A 23,235-nucleotide genomic window follows, 5' to 3' on the forward strand; every position below is an offset into this window, starting at 1 on the left:
CCGTAAAGCAAGGATGGACTTGAAACTAACACATTCGAGGCCTAATTCAGGCGGCCGGCTTTACTCGAGCCTCTCAGAGACCAAAGGCAGGCCCGGGTCGGGGTGGGCTCACCTACCCTCTTGGAGAGCTGTGGTTTCCGAAGGTCGCCCTGTAGGTCCTCAGGTTGACTCCGGGCGCAGCCTGAGAATCCGCCCTGAACCGGAAAGCAGCGGCCTGGGCGCACCGGGAAAGACCCTGGCTCTAAGGCGGAAGTGGGTGGGTCCTAACTGGCAGGGGCTGTCTGGGGTGCCTGAGAACTGAGAGCCCCGCGGCAGGTGGGCTGGGGAACCGGGGGACCCCACTGCTTAGGAGTGGGAGGGCCCCAGGTCCTCACTCAGGGTCCCTACTTTTGTGTCTTCAGAGCCTCGGCTTGACCCTCTAGTGATATGGGTGGTCCCGGCTGCACACCATCTGCTCTGTCCTGAGTTCCAGGTGGCAGTTCAGTGGACAGCTGCCTATGTTTGGCCTGGGCCTTGCAGGCCAGACACTAGCGTAGGGCTTCAACAAGATACTGGGGTCGTGGGGGTGATCTTCTCCTTTAGCACTGAGAGTCCTTGCTTCATCTCGGTGCAAGATTCCTGTCTTTGCAATTATGGGTTTCAATCCTATAAGGCAAGGCCCTTCCGTCCCAGAGATCACCCCCGAAGAAAGCGTGGACTCTCAGTGGTCGTTTTTCTGGCTTCCCCAAGGTCATGGAAAGTCCTGGTTTCTATGTGATCCCCCGTTTTTTTTTTACGCTGCCCCTCATAATACTCAGGATACTCATATAGACAGATTCCTCTTAGAGATCCTGTCATTACCTCTTCCAGCCAAAAATTGTCTGCATTACACCGAGATCCTGACCCCCCTGCGACTGTCCAGAGTGAAGTCAGCCTGACGTCGCTGCCACAGCTTTCACGGGGTGACAGCACCAATTTTGTGGGACCTCCTTTTCATGCTCTGGGTGCTACCCTTAGTCCACTTTGGGATCCTTACTTTGACAGGTGAACAGTCCTGTAACTTTAGCCTTTGATTTCTTGACTCTGCTCATGTTACATTAATATTGCACTTTTCTGGGAATTCCAAGTTGGAAATGAAGGTCATCCTCATACGATCTTTGTCCTTCAAGGCTACCAAGGAGATCCAATAACGGTGTGAGTCTAGGACTTCAGGTTCTGGCTTATTCCCTTACTCCTCCCTAGGCAGGCTCCTCAGCATATGTTCCAGAGCCTTGGACTCCTTGTATGGAACTGAGATACCCTCCTTAATATTTTCTTTGATCCACTTAATTTGGCCTGATTGTTTCCTCACCTTTCAGCCATGGGAATCCTGAACTTGGCATCTGTCTCTTGGTTAGTGGCTTCCTGGGTGGTGACTCCTCCCTGCTAGTACTTGAGCATTTGCCTAATTGCAAGCCTGCAGAAAATGGGTCCCCTCACCCAGCAATGTAGAGTTAGGAAACTGAAGTGCATATCAGAGCCCATGTGCTGTGCTGTCTGAGAAAAGAAAGCTGATACATTCTTTCTTTTCATGAGCCTGGCTTAGGGAGCATAGAAGGGTAGAGCTTGATGTGTGTGAGCCCTGACTGATGTTTTGACAGTATCTGATACTGCATATGTAGCTGATCATACTGTCGCTAAGCATGATCTCTCCTGTATTCCTATCTCTTATTTGTGTGTGTATTCTAACTGCTCTTGTTATGTAGTCCATCTAATGTTTTGGTCACAAGGTCCTCTCTTCCATCACCTAAGCTGTCCTTTGGGGTAGTAGAGATGGAGTCTAGGGCTTCTAGTCCCATTGCTTTCACCTAGTCCCTGTGTGTGAGTTGCAGGTTCTGCATTTGTCATGTGTTTTTTAAAGCCCTCTCTGGTAGGGTTCATGGGTGGTGTTCCATGTGTGTGAAAATGTGCATATTGCCTGGAATTCATTGAGATTTTACACAATATTTGTTATGTCTAAGATTATGATTATTTGAACTTCAGAAAATAACACTCAACTTAAAGGAATACAAAAATATTCAGTAGATATCAGCAAATATGTATCACTGTAGTACCTTGAATACCAAAATCTGTCCAGAAAGCTGTTAAGAAGAATCTGAGAGTACATTCTCCACTCCCCCCATTAAATCCTATTTTGAGTGTAGGGGAGTTTTTCCAGCTGAATACTACTGTACTGTTCGAAACTTCGTTTCCAACACTCAGTTTCTTCCCACGTAGGTGATGTTTTTACACAAACCTTGCCTGTCTTCATTAATTCCACCATCCCCTAAAATGTACTCTTGTCTTACAGTCTGGGAAGGGACAGCAACAACAACAGCCACAATACAACAGAGTGATCTTGAATGCCATTTTAATAGAATAGGCTCTGAGTCCCTAACTCACTGCCCAGTCTGTCTCATTGCTCGCTCCTTTGCCTGCTTTATGGGTCTGGCTGAGTGGTTCCACTGCTGTTTGACTTCTGTACAGGTCAATTTTCTGTGCTTTGATTGCATTTTTATTACTAAAGCTTTGTTGTATTTAAACTTGGTTGTGTGAGGAGGCACCGTGTTTCCTCCTACCTCTCCATCTTGGCCGGAAGTCCAAGACTGGCTGCTTTCTTTAACCACAAAGTGGAGACTCTGCCTCAGGCCTCACTAGGGATGGGAGGAGGTGTGAGACATGCCCTGCACAGTCAGCTGGCCATAGTTGCAGTAGAGGAGTCTGGGCTGCAGCTCTGACTCAGTGTGGATACACCACATCTTTTTCAATCAATCGATACATGAACATGTATATGTTTTTGTATGATTGAGTGTATGCCTTAAGGGTAATTTTCAAAAGTGGAATACTGTGTCACTGGTAATTGAATACTTAGTCTTGTTGAATGTGGCCAAGTTTAAGTGAATATTTTGAAAATGTTTGCAACAATGTTCTTAAGTGATATGGGAAATAAGTAATGTTCTTAAGCAATACAATAATAAATTGATTTTCAGCTACTTTAAATTAGCGTATATTATGTTATGCTTGTTTTTTTCAAGCCCCACAGTAGGTTTATATTACTGAAAAATGTATATGCCCTTTTTTCTTTAATTATTTTTCAAGTGCAGTTTTTTGCCTTTTATTTCCACCCCAGCCCACCCCCCGTGCTCCCCACCTCTCTCCCATTTCCACGCTCCTTAGCTGTTGTCCATGTGTCCTTTATACTAGTTCCTCTAAATCCCTCACCCTTTCCCCTTGTTATGCTTGCTTTATTAACAATTTTGGATGTTTTTGTCCTTGTCGTTGCGGTTCATTGGATTCAGTGATGGTCAGTGACCTTGAGGGACGTGGATTTGATTCCCAGTCAGGGCACATGTCTCAGTTGCAGATCAGTCTCCAGTGCGGGCCTTATGAGAGCCAGCCACAAATGGATGACTCCCTTTCCTCTCCCTCCCTTCCCTTCTCTCTAAAGATAAATAAATAAGGCCTTTGAAATTCTCTTGGAAGTTTTGGTTCACTTTGCATGCTCTGGATAATTTTATGTGATGAAATCAGAACATTTGCAGTCCTAAGAGTATAATGTAACCAGTGCTCTAGGTACTCCTTTGCCAGCTTCAGCAATATCAACACACGGCCAGTCTTTTCTCATCTGTCATCCTCAGACCTCAAGTTATTGTGAGGCACACAAAATAACAATGTTTATCATTTTATGTACCTTTAAAGGTTGAAGCTCTTAATTACAAACATAATTGAAATACCTCAAGGACACAGGCAGTCCCAATTCCAAGATGACCTCCTGGATTCCTGAGTCCTGGTGTACAAACAACTTCTTGCACTTAATTCATCAGACACTAATCTGGATGGTGCTATGAGGAGTTTGGCAGATATAATGGAGGTCTGATATCTGTTATTCTTAAAATAGGAAGATTATAATCCATGACCCAGACCTAATGAAGTGAACTCTTAAATCAGATGGAACTTTTCTTGGTGAGGGAAACCCAAAGGGTGAGAGGGAGGTTCTCCTGCCTAGCTTTGAAGATGGAAGGTGCTGCATAGCATAGCAAAGCCCTAAGAGAGACCTGAGCATCATCTGTAGCCCGTAGCATGCACACAAATGGGAACCTTAGTGCTTCAATTCCTAGTAACTGAATTCTGCTCCCACCAAAATGCATGGATTGGAAGGAGCTCCTGAGCTCCACATGAGAAGAAAGCCACCAGGAACAATGACGGCAGAGTTATAAGTCTTCTGAACTAGGAATCCCAGGGACTCCACTCCCAATCGCTGACTTTGGAATTGTGGGGTCCTAAATGTATGTGGGTAGAATGTATGAAATCCTGGCATTTTGTCAAAAGTGAAGTATTTTAACATAGGCACTGAAAAAATTACCTACACTTTTCTTTTTTCCTTCTTTTAAAAAGATTTTATTTATATATAAAGACAGGAAGGGAAGGAGAAAGAGAGAAAGAGAAACAAACATCAATGTGTGGTTGCCTCCCCAGCACACCCAACTGGGATCCTGGCATGCAAACCAGGCCTGTGCCCTGGCTGGGAGTGAAACCCTCAACATTTTGGTTCACAGTCTGAAGCTCATTCCCCTGAACTACAGCAGCCACAGCTTTTCATTTCATTGCATATAATTACGGCGTTTAGATATACTCTCTTGTCTATATTCACACATCTAATACACTATTGGTAACTACTAGTAATCATCCTGTACATTGCATCCTCAGGGGCTATTAATTTTGTAATATAAAGTTTGCATCTTTGGCCACCATCACCAATTTCACCCGCCTTCCACCACCACCACCGAGTGGGAAAACATCAATATCTTCAATGTATGAGTTACTTTATCAGTGTGTGTTTCAAAGATTCCTCCCATAAGTGATACTACAGGGTATTTGTCTCTGTCTTTTGAAAAGTTTTAATGAAGGAGCATCAATTGAAATTTACCCCTTCTTTCACCTAGCACGTGCTGTCCCCAATACCAGGGACTCATTCTCTTTTACCACTGATTGATGTATCTTTTTCCATGAGTGGGTGAGTGTGTGTGTGGGGGAGTATCACCTTGCTTTTCCACATTCATTCGTTAATGGTTACTGAGGTCGTTTCCATGTGGTGACTATTGTGAATACTGTGTTAGTGGACATGGGGGTACTTCCATCTCTTCACCTTAGGGATTCCGTTTACCTAAGTACTCCATGGTGGAATGGCCGCAGAACATGGTAGTTCAATTTTTAACTTTTTCAGGTATCTCTATACTATCTTCCTTAGTGGCTGCATCATTTTACTTTCCCCGAAACTCATTCATTTTTGAATCATCTAAGGATATCCATGTATGTAACTTTCAAAGCTAAGAAAAGAAACATTGAGTGGAGTAAGGCAAAGCCATAATGGAGCAACTTTTACATTTTCCTACCACTCTAGGCTCTCATCAGAGCTATTGTGTTTGAGTTTTTTTCCACATTACCAAATACAGCCCAAATGGAATGCCATACTGTCTTCTTCCAGATCACAAAAGTGATTTAAGGATTTTCAAGGTGAACTGGAAAAACCAAAACTCTCGCTCCTCCACCTGACACACAACAGTAAGTCTGTGATCCCTGCCACATCTAGGCTTCCGTTCTGAACCTAAATAGGGTTTCTCTTAGCAGAACACCCCTTGACAATGACCTCAAAGTAGGAGTCAGCGAGGTATGCATGCACATTAGGCATGCTGGCCAACAGGCATTTCCAACCACAATGTGAAGACTCCACCTCAGACCTCACTCAGGATGAGAGAAGCAACTGGATATGGCCCTGGGTCACTCCTTGTCCTCCCAATGGGACTGGATTCTGCTTAGCCACAAAGGCTAGGTAATATGCTATCTCCGCTCCCCCTTTACTTTTCACGTGTTCCTTATGAAGTAGAGAGAATCTCACCTTCTTCAGTAATGACAGCTTCTCCTACAATCAGACTGCATGGGCAGAGGAAGTGTCTCTTTTGCCTAAACATTCCCAGGGTTGGCACGAGGACTTCCAAAGAGCTGATGCTCCATTAATGCATGTGTCAAATAAAAGCCATGAGCCAAGAGGCCTGATTCACTATCATTTATATTATCTAACATTTTTGAAAACATAAGCAAATCAGGTACATAGCTTTACAGGCTACAAAACAAAAGACTAAATACAGCAAGGAAAACAAGGAGTGACGAGTTTCATATAAGTACCACATCTTCTATAGCCATTCATCTACAGGTGGGACATGTCCCTGTCTTGCCTTTAACAGCCCAGCCAGGTACAGCACAGTTAATATAGCAAATAATACTGTAATAACAACATATGTTTCAGGTGGGTTGTAGACTCATGGGGGTGAACACCTTGTAAGTTATATAAATGTGTGTTCACTATGTTTGTACCCCTGAACCTAAAATAATATTCTACATCTATTATAATCAAAAGTCGGGAAGTGGCCAACTTTTAGTTTATCTACCCTTTTATGCATCCATCTACTGTTGCCTGTTATGTTAGTGTAATCTCCCTTTACATCGCTAAAGATATTCCTACCCTAAAGCCATGTTACCTTCTTCTGGATCACAAAAGTGATCGAAGGAGTCCCAATTTGTATTTCAATAAGACCACGCTTACTGCTAACCTGGTATATGGCAATACATGTGTCGTCCCTGTCATTCTTAAAATTACATTCTGAACCTAAAGAAACGTTCTGTTTAAAAGCACACCCTGTGAAAACGCACAACACCCTCACAAAGGTTGCTAACAAGACTTTTTGCATACTAGGAAGCTGCTTAACAGGCCTCTCCAACCAAAGAGGGAACACTCCATCTCGACGTCACTCAGGCTGAGGGTAGTGGCTGGATGTGGCTCTGGGGTGACCACTGGCCTTGGAAGGACTGCTAGCACTGGGTGCAGCTCGGGCTCTCTCTTCCTCATCTTTCAAAGCCTCTTCGTAATAGGCTGGGAAGGCAGTGGGGACGTTATCATTCATCTTGGCCACGAACTCCAGGATTTTCATCTTGCTGGTCTCAGCGTGGGCTCTTGGACCCCAGAGGAACTCGTAGCGTGGAGGATCGCTGTTGGCCACCTGCCGGTACACCAGGTATTCTTCCTGCACCAAATCTTGGGTGATAAGCTTCCTGGTATCTCCAAAAATGAAGTGAGACTTTCCATCATAGATGCCCATTATACCCAGGAATTTCCAGATCTCCTCCTCAGAGGTGCAGTTGCCATTCAGGAAGATCACACTCAGCAGAGGCATCAGAATCCCTTTTACAGGAAATCTCCAGGCTCTGCTCAGACTCTCATCGCTGGCGGCGTCTTCATTCTGGACCAGGGTGTAGAAGTTACCATTGGGCTTGACTTCTTTCAATTCTAGACCATACACCAGATCCATGTGGTCTGAGGCCATCTTGAGAATCTCAGGAAAGTCCTTCCTGCACCATTTGTGGACTATCTTCAGCATGTCTGCCTTTCTAATGGGCTCCTTCATTTGATACTGAGTCAGAAGATAGTCTACCAAGTGACTTGCCTTCTGAGTGAGGATATCTAGGCCAAAGCTCTCAGGGGAAGGTGAGGCCTGGGAGGAACTTCTACTTTTCCAAACTCGGCCTTTGGCTTTTCCAGCAGATCTTTTGCCTGAAACACCTGCAGCAGCACTGGTGCTGGCTGGGTCCCTCGAAGGTGTCTGGAGAGGACCAGCACCGGTGGCACTTGAGGGAGCGTCTGCCAGAACTGAGGAGGAGGAGCAGGCGGCCTCTGCATCTTCTGTAGCAGCCTCAGCGCTCTGAAGACTTTGTGTCTCAGCTCTGTTTTGGCGGCGTTTCTCACGAGCACGGAGCTTACTCTTGTGACCACGAGGCATGATGGGTGTTTTTCAGGAAAGCCGACAAGAGTGTGGGCCAACAAAAAGGTGATCTGGGCACCTGGTGGATGACAGAGAGAGGACATGAGCACCTTCGACAGGCACATTCCCCTCTGCTACTCTAACATTGACACCTCGACACTCCCTGGGACCCGGGCAAAGGGAGCCTCAGTCTACCTGCCTATCAGAGGACACTCAGTGCCGAGAGTTTGGTTGGCTTCTTTGTTTCCTGAGCTGGTGAGTATCATCATCAGTCGTCAGTCAAGTTCCTCAGTTTGCCTCCTTGTGAGGACCGGCACCTCTTCCTTCTCTTTAAATGGTGGCTAGACTTACAGACTAAGGATCTTAGCTCCCTTAGACCTGGTATGGAGAGATGCAGGGGAAGCTCGCCCTGACCACCCATCTCTGAGCTATCCTGGGCCGATAGCTAAAGGTAGGGATGGAGGCTGTGATGTCCTCTTTTGGCAGGGCTGGTTGGTTGCTCAAGCCCTCTGTGTATTCCTCAATCGGACTCCTGGAGGAGAACTGCTCTTATGAAGTTGCAAACTCTGTGAGATGCAACAAGAGGATATGAAGTGGACCTTATGTAACCAAAGCACATCACCCAGGAGTGGGCGGGGGCTGTTGCATGCAGGTGAATTTCCCATCATCCCTGGTTCCAAGCAGAATCGCCATTCAAGTTCTAAATTTGTCTCCTCCTTAGGTTGTATTTTCTCTCTGATAATATGGGATGACCCCTCTCACTGCACGGTTTCCCTTCAGTGAAGGCTGATGGAGAGTGCAGCCTGAGATCTATCCTACAGAGCTGCTAGCACTGGAGAAAGAAAGGACACTTTGAGGCCCTGCTGATATGGTGTAGCACATGGCCAAAGTCCACAATGGTCTTTCTGAGATACCCGGCACAATGTGAAATCCTGCCACTCATGGGCGGAGATTGCCACTTTGACCCAATCTTGTCCCTCCAAGGGATGCTCTGGGAAGAAGGTAGTGCAACTCATCGTGGCGATAAGACCAATCTTCTAGGTCAGAAAACCCCCCTGAGACTTCCGGTGGACCCCGCCCCCAACTTTCTGGGCACGCTCCACCATTCTCATCAGTTTCACACCCGTGAATCTCACCAGGGTATCAGTCCCCTTTCCTCATTTGGACTTCCACCAATAAACCGAGGCCCACACCTCCCAGAGACCACCGCCATAAGAAATGAGGAGCCAGCTCGGCCTCCAACCCAGGCTTCCTTTGCTGCGTTTGGTAGTTGATGGGTGCAGCCCGGGCTTCCCATAGTTACCGCTAGAGGGGAAAGTTACTATGCTTTATATCTGTTTCCTGTGTCTGGAGCCTGCTAGAGGTGAAGGCAGGGTTGCGGCCCTGTGAGGTCCACTTTTTTGGGCAAAGGTGGACTCTTAAGCACTCAGGCACTCATGCTGAAAGCAGTTCACACGTGCATGCCATCTGTCTGCAGAATCAGGGTACACCCACAGAGTACACACGGCCTTCTCACTAACATATTTGAGACGGAATGCAGCCCGGCGGCTCGCCTCCAGCCTCTCAGAGACCAAAGGCAGGCCCGGGTCGGGGTGGGCTCACCTACCCTCTTGGAGAGCTGTGGTTTCCGAAGGTTGCCCTGTAGGTCCTCAGGTTGACTCCAGGCACAGCCTGAGAATCCGCCCTGAACCGGAAAGCAGCGGCCTGGGCGCACCGGGAAAGACCCTGGCTCTAAGGCGGAAGTGGGTGGGTCCTAACTGGCAGGGCTGTCTGGGGTGCCTGAGAACTGAGAGCCCCGCGGCAGGTGGGCTGGGGAACCGGGGGACCCCACTGCTTAGGAGTGGGAGGGCCCCAGGTCCTCACTCAGGGTCCCTACTTTTGTGTCTTCAGAACCTCGGCTTGACCCTCTAGTTACATGGGTGGTCCCGGCTGCACACCATCTGCTCTGTCCTGAGTTCCGGGTGGCAGTTCAGTGGACAGCTGCCTATGTTTGGCCTGGGCCTTGCAGGCCAGACACTAGGGTAGGGCTTCAACAAGATACTGGGGTCGTGGGGGTGATCTTCTCCTTTAGCACTGAGGGTCCTTGCTTCATCTCGGTGCAAGATTCCTGTCTTTGCAATTATGGGTTTCAATCCTATAAGGCAAGGCCCTTCCGTCCCAGAGATCACCCCCGAAGAAAGCGTGGACTCTCAGTGGTCGTTTTTCTGGCTTCCCCAAGGTCATGGAACGTCCTGGTTTCTATGTGATCCCCCGTTTTTTTTTTTTTTTTTACGCTGCCCCTCATAATACTCAGGATACTCATATAGACAGATTCCTCTTAGAGATCCTGTCATTACCTCTTCCAGCCGAAAATGGTCTGCATTACACCAAGATTTGACCTCCCTGAGACTGTCCAGAGTCAAGTCAGCCTGACGTCTCTGCCACGTCTTTCCCGGGTGTGACAGCACCAATTTTGTGGGACCTCCTTTTCATGCTCTGGGTGCTACCCTTAGTCCATCCACTTCGGGATCCTTACTTTGACAGGTGAACAGTCCTGTAACTTTAGCCTTTGATTTCTTGACTCTGCTCATGTTACATTAATATCGCACTTTTCTGGGAATTCCAAGTTGGAAATGAAGGTCATCCTCATACGATCTTTGTCCTTCAAGGCTACCAAGGAGATCCAATAAGGGTGTGAGTCTAGGACTTCAGGTTCTGTCTTATTCCCTTACTCCTCCCTAGGCAGGTTCCTCAGCATATGTTCCAGAGCCTTGGACTCCTTGTATGGAACTGAGATACCCTCCTTAATATTTTCTTTGATCTACTTAATTTGGCCTGATTGTTTCCTCACCTTTCAGCCATGGGAATCCTGAACTTGCCACCTGTCTCTTGATTAGTGTCTTCTTGGGTGGTGACACCTCCCTGCTAGTACTTGAGCATTTGCCTTATTGCAAACCTGCAGAAAATGGGTCCCCTCACCCAGCAATGTAGAGTTAGGAAACTGAAGTGCATATCAGAGCCCATGTGCTGTGCTGTCTGAGAAAAGAAAGCTGATACATTCTTTCTTTCCATGAGCCAGGCTTAGGGAGCATAGGAGGGTAGAGCTTGATGTGTGTGAGCCCTGAGTGTGGTTTGACACTATCTGGTATTGCATATGTACCTGTTCATACTGTTACTAAGCATGATCTCTTCTTTATTCCTATCTCTTATTTGTGTGTGTATTCTAATTGCTGTTGTTATGTAGTCCATCTAATGTTTTGGTCACAAGGTCCTCTCTTCTATCACCTAAGCTGTCCTTTGGGATAGTAGAGATGGAGTCTAGGGCTTCTAGTCCCATTGCTTTCACCTAGTCCCTGTGTGTGAGTTGCAGGTTCTGCATTTGTCATGTGTTTTTTAAAGCCCTCTCTGGTAGGGTTCATGGGTGGTGTTCCATGTGTGTGAAAATGTGCATATTGCCTGGAATTCATTGAGATTTTACACAATATTTGTTATGTCTATGATTATGATTATTTGAACTTCAGAAAATAACACTCAACTTAAAGGAATACAAAAATATTCAGTAGATATCAGCAAATATGTATCACTGTAGTACCTTGAATACCAAAATCTGTCCAGAAAGCTGTTAAGAAGAATCTGAGAGTACATTCTCCACTCCCCCCATTAAATCCTATTTTGAGTGTAGGGGAGTTTTTTCAGCTGCATACTGCTCTAATGTTCAAAACTTTGTTTCCAACACTCACTGTCTTCCCAGCTAGCTGACCTTCCTTCCACACAAACCTGGCCTATTTTCATTAATTTGACCATCCCCTAAAATGCTCTCTTGCCTTAGAGTTTGCCACATGACAGCAACAACAACAGCAGCAATACAATAGAGAGATCGTGAATGCCATTTTAACAGAATAGGGTCTGACTCCCTAACACACTGCAAAGGGTGCCAACCCAATGGCCCCCGAGTTTCAGTCACAGATCATCTCCCTTATTTCACAGTTCCTCTCTGGCGTTGAAGTGCATACTTTTCTGTTCACTGTGGTCACGTGCAGAGGGACAGGAGCACAGGATGGACCTTTCCCTCTCCCATGTGGAGATTCTCTGTGGTCTACTCATGATTCTGAAACAAAGAATGAAATAACCAAGCAAACAAATAAACAAAGAAGCAAATAGAACTAGAGACCTTACGATAAGGAACAAACTCTCAGTGACCAGAGGGGAGGGAGGAAGGGAGACCAGAGAGAGAAAGGGAAGCCTCTAGCCAAGGTACATGTATAAAGGATCCACAGTATTGGACAACAGGCTGGGGACCGACTGAGGGGGTAGGAGTGTTGGTAAGACAGAAGAGAGCAGCAGGGGAAATTCTGGGACAACTGTGATTCAACAGCAATAAGAAAAAAGCTTTCAAAATTAAAAAAAGAATGAAAAAGATATTGGCTATTAAGGAAATTCCGAAAGAACTGGCCAGGGTAGTTTGTCATTCCAGGTGTAAGCCTTTGAACTCTGAGACACACCATCTGAGGGCCTGGTTGCTTCCCACCATCATCACAGCCTCATGTAGCCCACCATGCTGTGAACTTCAGATTACCACCCACCACATGAATTTCACTTTCTTAGTATTTAACTACGGTGTTGAAAAGCATCTCTCCTAGACCTGAAATCAGGAACCTAAGGAAGGCCCCATTTCTGACCCCTTAATTTTACTGGTCCTCTAGATCTCATGCAGCATTTGACTGCCTACTTTTTATGAAAACTGCTCTGAAACTTTTAAAATCCTATGAGCAATGACGGCAGGGTCCATTTCACACAGCATCCACACTATAATGCTGCCATCCAAGGAGCGGATACTAAATTAACATTTGGATTTGTAAGGAGCAAGTGTACAAGAAATCAATCTTGTTATCATTTAATTTCCTCAACATCTTTCAGCTAGCTGAGCTAATCCATATCCATATTCTTCAACTTTACAAAGAACTTAAAGAAGGAAAGGAAGGGAGAATTGAAAACCTTTTACATTTTTCCACTCTCATGTTAATACAGGCAATACTGTGTGGTAACAACTTCTCCCCATTAAAAAAAATCTGTATTCCAATATTGTATTATCTTGGTCTAAATCCCAGGAATGATCCAATGATTTTCATTTTATACAGGCCGAGAATTCCTATCTTTCAACTTGCTAGTCTCCAAAATATGTGTGATCCATGTCACTCATAACCATCCATTCTGGAGCTAAATAACCACTAATTTAAAGGGACAACATTTAGTATAGAAAAAAGAAAACAACAGTGTCCAATTTCCCTATAGTATAGAAGAAAAGAGCATGCCCTGTGTTTGTAGCAGCCCAATGGTGGATTTTCACGAGTTCAAAGACTAGCTGCTTTCTTTCACCACACAGTGAAGACTCTGCCTCAGGCCTCAGTAGGGATGGGAGGAGAGGAAGGACATGTGCTGGGCAGTAAACTGGCTGTAGCTGCGGTAGGAGAACCCAGCCTGAAGCTCTGACTCAGTGTGAGTATACCACATCTTTTTCAATCAATCGATACATGAACATGTATATGTTTTTATATGTTTGAGTGTCAGCGTTAAAGGTTCGTTTTCCAAAGTGGACTAGTGTGTCACTGGTAAGGGAATATTTAGTTTTGTTGCATAGTTTCAAGTTTAAGTTAAGATTTTGAGAATGTTTGCAACAATGGTCTTAAGTAATGTGAGAAATAAGTAATATTCTTAAGAAATACCACCATAAACGAAGTGATTCTGAGCTAGTTTTAACAAGTCTATATTATGTTATACTTATTTTATTAAAAATTTTGGACGCTTGGGCCCTGGCTGGTGTGGCCCAGTGGATTGAGTGACGGCATGGTCACAGGTTTGATTCCCAGTGTAGGGCACATGCCTGGGTTTTTAAGGCCAGTCCCCAGCAGGGGGTGCAGGAGAGGCAACCACACATGCATGTCTCCCTACTCTCTCCCTCCCTTCCCTTCTCTATAAATATAAATAAAGTCTTTTAAATTTGGGGGAAATTTTGATTTACTTCACATGCTCTGGATAATTTGTGTGATGAAATTAGAGCATTTGCAGTATAAGAGTATAATGTAACCAGTGCTCTAGGTACTTCTTTGCCAGCTTCAGCAATATCAACACACGGCCAATCTTGTCTCATCTGTCATCCTCAGACCTCAAGTTATTGTGAGGCAAACAAAATAATAATGTTTACACTTTTATGTACCTTTAAAGGTTGAAGCTCTTAATTACAAAAATAACCAAAATACCTCAAGGACAAAGATAATCCCAATTCCAAGATGACCTCCTGGATTCCTGAGTCCTGGTGTACAAACAACTTCTTGCACTTAATTCATCAGACACTAATCCAGGTGCTGGTATGAGGGGTTTGGCAGATATAATGGAGGTCTGATATCTGTTATTCTTAAAATAGGAAGATTATCATCCATGACCCAGACCTAATGAAGTGAACCCTTAAATCAGATGGAGCTTTTCTGGGTGAGAGAAACCCAAATGGTGAGATGGAGGTTCTCCTGCCTAGCTTTGAAGATGGAAGGTGCTGCATAGCATAGCAAAGCCCTAAGGGAGACCTGAGCATCATCTGTAGCCCATGGCATGCACACAAATGGGAACCTTAGTGCTTCAATTCCTGGTAACTGAATTCTGCTCCCACCAAAATGCATGGAGTGGAAGGAGGTCCTGAGCTCCACATGAGAAGAAAGCCACCAGGAACAATGACTGCAGAATTATAAGGCTTCTGAACTAGGGAACCCAGGGACTCCATGCCAAACTTCTTTCCTATAGAACTGTGAGGTACTTAATGCCTGTAGGTAGAATGTGTGAAACACTGGTATATGTCAAAAGTAAAGTATTTTAACATGTGACATGTGCAGTGGAAAATTTCACCTATAGATTCCTCCTTTTAAAGAAATGATTTTATTTATTTATACACAGAGGAAAAGACAGACAAAGAGAGGGAGAGAAATATCAATGTGTGGTTGGGTCTCTGGCCCCCCAAACTGAGGTCCTGGCCTGCAAACCAGGCATGTGCCTTGGCTGGGAATGAAACCGGTGACCCTATTTTTCCTGCTGTGATGTTCATTCCACTCAGTCACACAAGCCAGAGCTTTTTTTTTTTTTAACATAATTAGAACATTTAAGATATAATCTTTTAGTTACATTTTCATATCTAATACAGTATTGTTAGCTGTTAGTTTTTATCCTGTGTTGCATCTGCAGGGGCTCTTTATTATATAATGGACAATTTGTACCACTTGACCACATCCACCAGTTTCACCCAGCCAGCTTCCACCACCCTACACTGGCATGCACCAATCTCTTCAGTCTGTGAGTTAATTTATCGGTTACATCTTTTAAAGATTCCACCTATCAGTGACACTACACAGTATTTGTCTCTGTCTTTTGAAACGTTTTGATGAAGGAGCACCATTTGAAAATTACACCTTCTTTCACCTATCACGTGCTGTCACCAATACCAGGGACTCATTCTCTTTTACCACTGATTGATGTATCTTTTTCCCTGAGTGGGTGAGTGTGTGTGTGTGGGAGTATCACCTTGCCTTCCCACATTCATTCATTAATGGTTAGTGATGTCATTTCCATGTCGTGGCTAATGTGAATACTATGTCAATGAACATAGGGTACTTGTATCCCTTCATGTTAAGGATTCCGTTTACCTAAGTACTCAATGGTGGAATGGCTGTAGAACATGGTAGTTCAATTTTTAACTTTTTCAGGCATCTCTATACTGTCTTCCCTAGTGGCTGCATCAGTTTACTTTCCCCTAAACTCATTCATTTTTGAATCATCTAAGGATATCCATGTATGTAACTTTCAAAGTTAAGAAAATAAACATTGAGTGGAGTAAGGCAAAGCCATAATTGAGCAACTTTTACATTTTCCTACCACTCTGGGTTCTCAGCAGATCTATTTTGTTTGAGTTTTTTCCCACATTACCAAATACAGCCCAAATGGAATGCCATGCTGTCTTCTTCCAGATCACAAAAGTGATTTAAGGATTTTCAGGGTGAACTGGAAAAACCAAAACTCTCGCTCCTCCACCTGACACACAACAGTAAGTCTGTGATCCCTGCCACATCTAGGCTTCCATTCTGAACCTAAATAGGGTTTCTCTTAGCAGAACACCACTTGACAATGACCTCAAAGCAGGAGTCAGCGAGGTATGCATGCACATTAGGCATGCTGGCCAACAGGCATTTCCAACCATAACGTGAAGACTCCACCTCAGACCTCACTCAGGGTGAGACAAGCAATGGGATATGGCCCTGGGTCACCCCTTGTCCTCCCAATGGGACTAAATTCTGCTTAGCCACAAAGGCTAGGTAATATGCTATCTCCACTCCCCCTTTACTTTTCACCTGTTCCTTATGAAGTAGAGAGAATCTCACCTTCTTCAGTAATGACAGCTTCTCCTACAATCAAAGTGTATGGGCAGAGGAAGTGTCTCTTTTACCTAAACATTCCCAGTGTTGGCCCGAGGACTTCCAAAGAGCTGATGCTCCATTAATGCGTGTGTCAAATAAAAGCCACGAACCAAGAGGTCTGATTCATTATCATTTATATTATCTAACACTTTTGAAAAAATAAGCAAATCAGGTACATAGCTTTACAATCTACACAACAAAAGACTAAATTCAGCAAGGAAAACAAGAAGCTACCAGTTTTATACATGTACCACATCTTCTTTATCCATTCATGTACAGATGAGACATGTGGTTTATGTCCCTGCCTTGGTTGTAACAGACCAGCTGGGTACAGCATAGCTAATATAGTAAATAACATTCTAAAGCTATATATAGCTCAGATATACTAGTCTTATGGGGGAGAACATTTTGTATTTTTTGTAAGTTTCTAATCCTTATGCTGTACACCTGCATCTAACATAATACATTATGCCAGCTGTAATTGAAAAAAAAAATGTTTTCAGAAGTGACTACTTTTTTCTTCATTTAACTATGTATCTATTCACCCATATATGCTTCCAATGCTCCTAACTATTTCGGTTTAAACTCCTTTCATGTAACTAAAGATATTACCACTAGAAAACTATGTCATCTCTTCTGGACACAAAAGTGTTTGACAGTTTGCCAATTTGTATTTCAAAATAAAACTCTCACTCCTAACCTGACATATGGTAATAAATGTGTGATCCATGTCCTTTATAAACTTTTATTCTGAATCTAAGACAACATTCTTTCCTTAAGCACACCTTTTCAAAATGCAACAACCCCACAAAGGTAAGCAAACAGGATATTTTGCACATTAGGAAACTGCTTAACAGGCTTTTCCAACCAAGAAATGAAGACTCCATCTCAGTGTCACTCAGGGTATGGGTACTGGCTGGATCTGGCTGAAGGGCAACCACTGGCTCTGGAAGGACATCTAGCCCTGGTTTCAGCTTGGGCTCTGGCTTGAGCTCTCTCCTCCTCATCTTTCAAAGCCTCTTCATAATGGCTGGGGAAGGCAGTGGGGTCATTATCATTGAGCTTGGTCAAGAATTCCAGGATCTTCATCTTGCTGGTCTCGGCATGAGCTCTTGGACCCCAAAGGAACTCATAGGACGGAGGATCGCTGTTGGCCACCTGCTGGTACACCAGGTATTCTTCCTGCACCAAATCTTGGGTGATGAGTTTCCTTGGCTCCCCAAAAACGAAGTGACTCTTTCCATCGTAAATGCCCATAATTTTCAGGGATTGCCAGATTAAATTCTCAGAGGCGCGGTTGCCATTCAAGAAGATGACACCTAGGGAGAGGCATCAGAATCCCTCTTATAGGAAATTTCCAGCCTCTGCTCAGACTCCCGTCGCTGGTGTCACCTTGACTGTCGACAAGGGTGTAGGAATTTCCACTGGCCTCAACTTCTTCTAACTGTAGGCCATAGAGCAGATTCATGTGCTCAGAGGCCTTCCTGAGGATCTCAGGGAAGTTCTTTCTGCATGATTTTTGGACCAACTTCAGCATGTCTGCCTTTTTAATAGGCTCCTTCATTATATACTGATATAGCAGGTACTCTACTAGCTTACTTGCCTTCTCGATTAGAATAACTTGACCAGAGCTCCCAGTGGAGGTTGAGGCCCAGGAGGAACATTTACTTTTAGGATCACGGCCTTTGGCTTTTCCAGCAGGTCTTTCACATGACACACCCGCAGCGGCACTGGTGGTGCCTGGGTCACTCGGAGATGCCTGAGGAGGGCCAGCATCAGTGAAGCTTGAGGGAGCGTCCCCCAGAACAGAGGAGGAGGAGCAAGTGGCCTCTTCCTCTCCTGTAGCAGCCTCAGCACTGTCAAGACCTCGGGTCTCAATTCTGTTTTGGCAGCGTTTCTCACGACCACGGAGCTTACTCTTGTGACCACGAGGCATGATGACTGTGGTTCAGGTCAGCAGACAGGAGTGTGAGCAAGCAGGGAGGTGATCTGGGCACCTGGTGGATGGAGAAAGAGAGGTGAGCACCTTCAACAGGTAGATTCCACCTTGGCTTTATTGGAGACTGCCTCTGCAGGCTACCTTGAAGGTGCTACTCTAGAAATCCACAAGGCTTCTGGTTCTTCAGGTCAGTCTGTGTGCTAAGAATAACATAGTGGGACCACTGAACCTTTAGAGAGAGGCTCATGTTACATCATACTAGAGTGCTCAAGTGACAGCAGGGGATATCAGTGTATCCGATCTTGTCTGGTATGTGGGGTCTTCTCAGTTCATCAGCAGTATTATCACATCAACTCTGGGCAAAGTTTGGGTACTTTCCTCCCTGCTACTCTGACATTGATAACTCAACACTCCCTGGGACCCAGGAGAAAGAACTAGAGGGAAGCCTCAGTCATCCTGCATATCATGGGACACACAGTGCTGAGAATTTAGTGGGCTCTTTTGTCTTCTGACTTCATGTAGATCCGCACGTCCTAGTAAAGTTTCTCAGTGTAGATTCTTGTGAGTATTGGCACCCTCTCCCTTCTCTTGAACTGGTGACTAGAACGACAAACTAAGGAGCTCCCCTCCCTTAGACCTGATATAAAGATATGCAGGAGCTCATTGGGGTAGCCCATCTCTGAGATTTCACAGGCTAATAGTTAAGGTTTGGGATGGATGCTTTTATATCCCCTTTATGCAGGGGTGGTTGGTTCCCCGAGCCTTCTCTCATATTCCTCAATTGAGCTCCTGGAAGAGAACTGCTCACGGTAAGATCAAACCTCCCTGAGAACCACTAAGAGGATATAAAGTTGATCTTAGCACACAAAACCCCCCTCTACCAAGAGTGGAGATTGTTGCACAAAAGCTGAGGTCCTATGGTAGGTGGTTCCACACAGGATCCCAGTGCAAGACCGAAATTTGACTCCTGCAAGATTCATTTCTTTTTCTACTAACCTGGGACCACTCCCCTCATGTCCCTACTTCCCTGGAGGGAAGAAGGGTAGTCACTCCACAGAGACATCTATCCTTGAGGTCTGCCAGCACTACACATAAGGAGGGATTCTCTGTGGCCTCACTGGTATGATATGGCACGTCCTCACATTCCTCAATGGTCTCTGAAAATCCTGGCATAACATGAAATTTTGCCACCAATCAAAGGAGATTGCCCCCTTTGACCTCACCGGTCCCCTGCCTGAGATGGCCAGGAAAGAAATGAGTGCAGCTCATCATAATGACATGCCCAAACTCCCAGGGCTGAGAAGAGAAGTGAGACTTTAGTTGGCCTCCTCCTTCCTAAGCTGGTCACCTATCCACCGCAGTGTCACAACCCTGAATCCCCTTAGGCACTGGCTCCCCTTTCCTGCTCTGAACGTCCTCCTCTAAAGCCAGCCCTCACTTCCCTGAGACCACCCCAGAGGAAATGAGGGCCCAGCTCAAACTGCCTGCTGCACTTGGGCCTCCTTTCCTGAGTCTGTGAGGTGGCGGGTGCAGCTCTCATCTCCCTCATGTACCAGTAGAAGCGATACATTCCTTTCTTATCTGCCTACTCTGCCTGGCGCCTCTAACAGCAGATGGCTTGGATGCTGCTCTGTGCGACCCCCATTTTGTGCACTGAGCTCAGCTCTTAAGCACTTAGGCCCTCATGTTAAAAGCAGTTTGGGTGTACAGGTAGTCCGTCTGCAGAATCAGGGTACACCCACAGACTACACACGGCCTTCTCACTAACATATTTGAGACGGAATGCAGCCCGGCGGCTCGCCTCCAGCCTCTCAGAGACCAAAGGCAGGCCCGGGTCGGGGTGGGCTCACCTACCCTCTTGGAGAGCTGTGGTTTCCGAAGGTCGCCCTGTAGGTCCTCAGGTTGACTCCAGGCGCAGCCTGAGAATCCGCCCTGAACCGGAAAGCAGCGGCCTGGGCGCACCGGGAAAGACCCTGGCTCTAAGGCGGAAGTGGGTGGGTCCTAACTGGCAGGGCTGTCTGGGGTGCCTGAGAACTGAGAGCCCCGCGGCAGGTGGGCTGGGGAACCGGGGGGACCCCACTGCTTAGGAGTGGGAGGGCCCCAGGTCCTCACTCAGGGTCCCTACTTTTGTGTCTTCAGAGCCTCGGCTTGACCCTCTAGTGACATGGGTGGTCCCGGCTGCACACCATCTGCTCTGTCCTGAGTTCCAGGTGGCAGTTCAGTGGACAGCTGCCTATGTTTGGCCTGGGCCTGGCAGGCCAGACACTAGTGTAGGGCTTCAACAAGATACTGGGGTCGTGGGGGTGATCTTCTCCTTTAGCACTGAGGGTCCTTGCCTCCTCTCGGGGCAAGATTCCTGTCTTTGCAATTATGGGTTTCAATCCTATAAGGCAAGGCCCTTCCGTCCCAGAGATCACCCCCGAAGAAAGCGTGGACTCTCAGTGGTCGTTTTTCTGGCTTTCCCAAGGTCATGGAAAGTCCTGGTTTCTATGTGATTCCCCGTTTTTTTTTTACGCTGCCCCTCATAATACTCAGGATACTCATATAGACAGATTCCTCTTAGAGATCCTGTCATTACCTCTTCCAGCCGAAAATGGTCTGCATTACACCAAGATTTGACCTCCCTGAGACTGTCCAGAGTCAAGTCAGCCTGACGTCTCTGCCACGTCTTTCCCGGGTGTGACAGCACCAATTTTGTGGGACCTCCTTTTCATGCTCTGGGTGCTACCCTTAGTCCACTTCGGGATCCTTACTTTGACAGGTGAACAGTCCTGTAACTTTAGCCTTTGATTTCTTGACTCTGCTCATGTTACATTAATATCGCACTTTTCTGGGAATTCCAAGTTGGAAATGAAGGTCATCCTCATACGATCTTTGTCCTTCAAGGCTACCAAGGAGATACAATAAGGGTGTGAGTCTACGACTTCAGGTTCTGTCTTAGTCCCTTACTCCTCCCTAGGCAGGCTCCTCAGCATATGTTCCAGAGCCTTGGACTCCTTGTATGGAACTGAGATACCCTCCTTAATATTTTCTTTGATCCACTTAATTTGGCCTGATTGTTTCCTCACCTTTCAGCCATGGGAATCCTGAACTTGGCATCTGTCTCTTGGTTAGTGGCTTCCTGGGTGGTGACACCTCTCTGCTAGTACTTGAGCATTTGCCTAATTGCAATCCTGCAGAAAATGGGTCCCCTCACCCAGCAATGTAGAGTTAGGAAACTGCAGTGCATATCAGAGCCCATGTGCTGTGCTGTCTGAGAAAAGAAAGCTGATACATTCTTTCTTTCCATGAGCCTGGCTTAGGGAGCATAGGAGGGTAGAGCTTGATGTGTGTGAGCCCTGACTGATGTTTTGACAGTATCTGATATTGCACATGTAGCTGATCATATTGTCACTAAGCATGATCTCTCCTTTATTCGTGTCTGCTATTTGTGTGTGTATTCTAACTGCTCTTGTTATGTAGTCCATCCAGTGTTTTGGTCACAAGGTCTTCCTTTCTACCACCTGAGGTGTCCTTTGGGGTAGTAGAGATGCAGACTAGGGGACCTAGTGCCAGTGCTGTCACCTAGTTGTTGATATGAGTTTCAGGTTCTGCATTTGTCATGTGTTTTTTAAAGCCCTCTGTGGTAGGGTTCATGAGTGGGGTTCCATGTGTGTGAAAAAAATGTGTATAGTGTCTGGAATTCATTGGGATTTTGCACAATATTTGTTATCTCTCATTACAATTATTTCGACATCAGGCAATAACACTCACCTTAAAGAAATACAAAAATATTCAGTAGATATCAGCAAATATGTATCGCTTTAGTACCTTTGATACCAAAATCTGTCCAGAAAGCTGTTGAGAAAAATCTGTGAGTACATTCTCCCTTCTCCCGATTAAATCATATTTTGAGTGTAGGGGAGTTTTTTCAGCTTCATACTGCTCTAATGTTCAAAACTTTGTTTCCAACACTCACTGTCTTCCCAGCTAGCTGACCTTCCTTCCAAACAATCCTGGCCTATTTTCATTGATTTCACTATCCCCTAAAATGTACTCTTGGGTTAGAGTTTCCCACATGGCAGGAACAACAACAGCAGCAATCTATCGTGAATGCCATTTTAATAGAATAGGCTTTGACTCCCTAACACACCTCAAAGGGTGCCAACGCGATGGCTTCCAAGTTTCAGTCACAGATCATCTCCCTTACTTCACAGTTTTTCTCTGGCGTTGAAGTGCACAGTTGCCGGTGCACTGTGGGCACGTGCAGAGGGACAGGAGCACAGGATGCATCTTTCCCTGTCCCATGTGGAGATTCTTTGTGGTCTACTCATGATTGTGAAACCAACCAACCAACCAACCAACCAACCAACCAACCAACCAACCAACCAACAAGCACAACAGAACCAGAGACCTGGGGTTAAGGAACAAACTGTCAGTGACCAGAGGGGAGAGAAGAGGGAGACCAGGGGAGAGAAAGGGAAGCCTTTAGCCAAGGTACATATATAAAGGATCCACAGTATTGGACAACAGGCTGGGGACCGACTGAGGGGGTAGGTGTGTGGACAGGACAGAAGAGAGCAGCAGGGGAAATATTGGGACAACTGTGATTCAACAGCAATAAAAAAGAAGCTTTAGCATTAAAAAAACGAAAAGAAAAGATATTGGTTAACAAGGAAATTCCAGAAGAACTGGTCAGGATAGTTTGCCATTGCAGGTGTAAGCCTTTCAACTCTGAGACACACCATCTCATCTGAGGGCCTGGTTGCTTCCCACCATCATCACAACCTCATCTAGCCCACCATGCTGTGACCTTCACATTACCACACACCATGTGAATTTCATTTTCTTAATATTGAACTCTGGTCCTGAGCAGCATCTCTCCTAGATCTGAAATCTGGAACCTCAGGCCCTGTTTCTGACCCCTTAATTTTACTGGCCCTCTCGCTCTCATGGAGTATTTGTCTGCCTACTGTGTATGAAAACTGCTCTTAAACTTTAATAGCCTATGAGCTATGAAGGCAGGGTCCATTTCTCATAGCATCCACACTATAATGCTACCTTCCAAGGAGCA

General features: G+C 45.6%; 1 protein-coding gene and 1 pseudogene across 1 annotated transcript; both read right to left on the reverse strand.

The window, feature by feature from the left end:
- Positions 1-6,800: 6,800 nt before the first annotated feature.
- LOC119050934 (melanoma-associated antigen B2-like) lies at positions 6,801-7,829 on the reverse strand. The gene has a single exon (XM_037147459.2). It carries the CDS (start codon positions 7,827-7,829, stop codon positions 6,801-6,803), a length of 1,029 nt encoding a protein of 342 aa, XP_037003354.2.
- A 9,308-nt stretch (positions 7,830-17,137) lies between these two features.
- On the reverse strand, positions 17,138-18,179 carry LOC128625940 (melanoma-associated antigen B2-like; annotated as a pseudogene).
- Between the last annotated feature and the right edge of the window lie 5,056 nt (positions 18,180-23,235).

Source organism: Artibeus jamaicensis, unplaced genomic scaffold (assembly GCF_021234435.1).
Source record: "Artibeus jamaicensis isolate MK-2021 breed Jamaican fruit bat unplaced genomic scaffold, CSHL_Jam_final scaffold_1283, whole genome shotgun sequence".
In the NCBI taxonomy this organism is placed as follows: Eukaryota; Metazoa; Chordata; class Mammalia; order Chiroptera; family Phyllostomidae; genus Artibeus; species Artibeus jamaicensis.

What these genes read in the sequence shown, in the direction of transcription:
- LOC119050934 (XM_037147459.2), bottom strand. Translation starts at nt 7,829, where the DNA reads ATGCCTCGTGGTCACAAGAGTAAGCTCCGTGCTCGTGAGAAACGCCGC.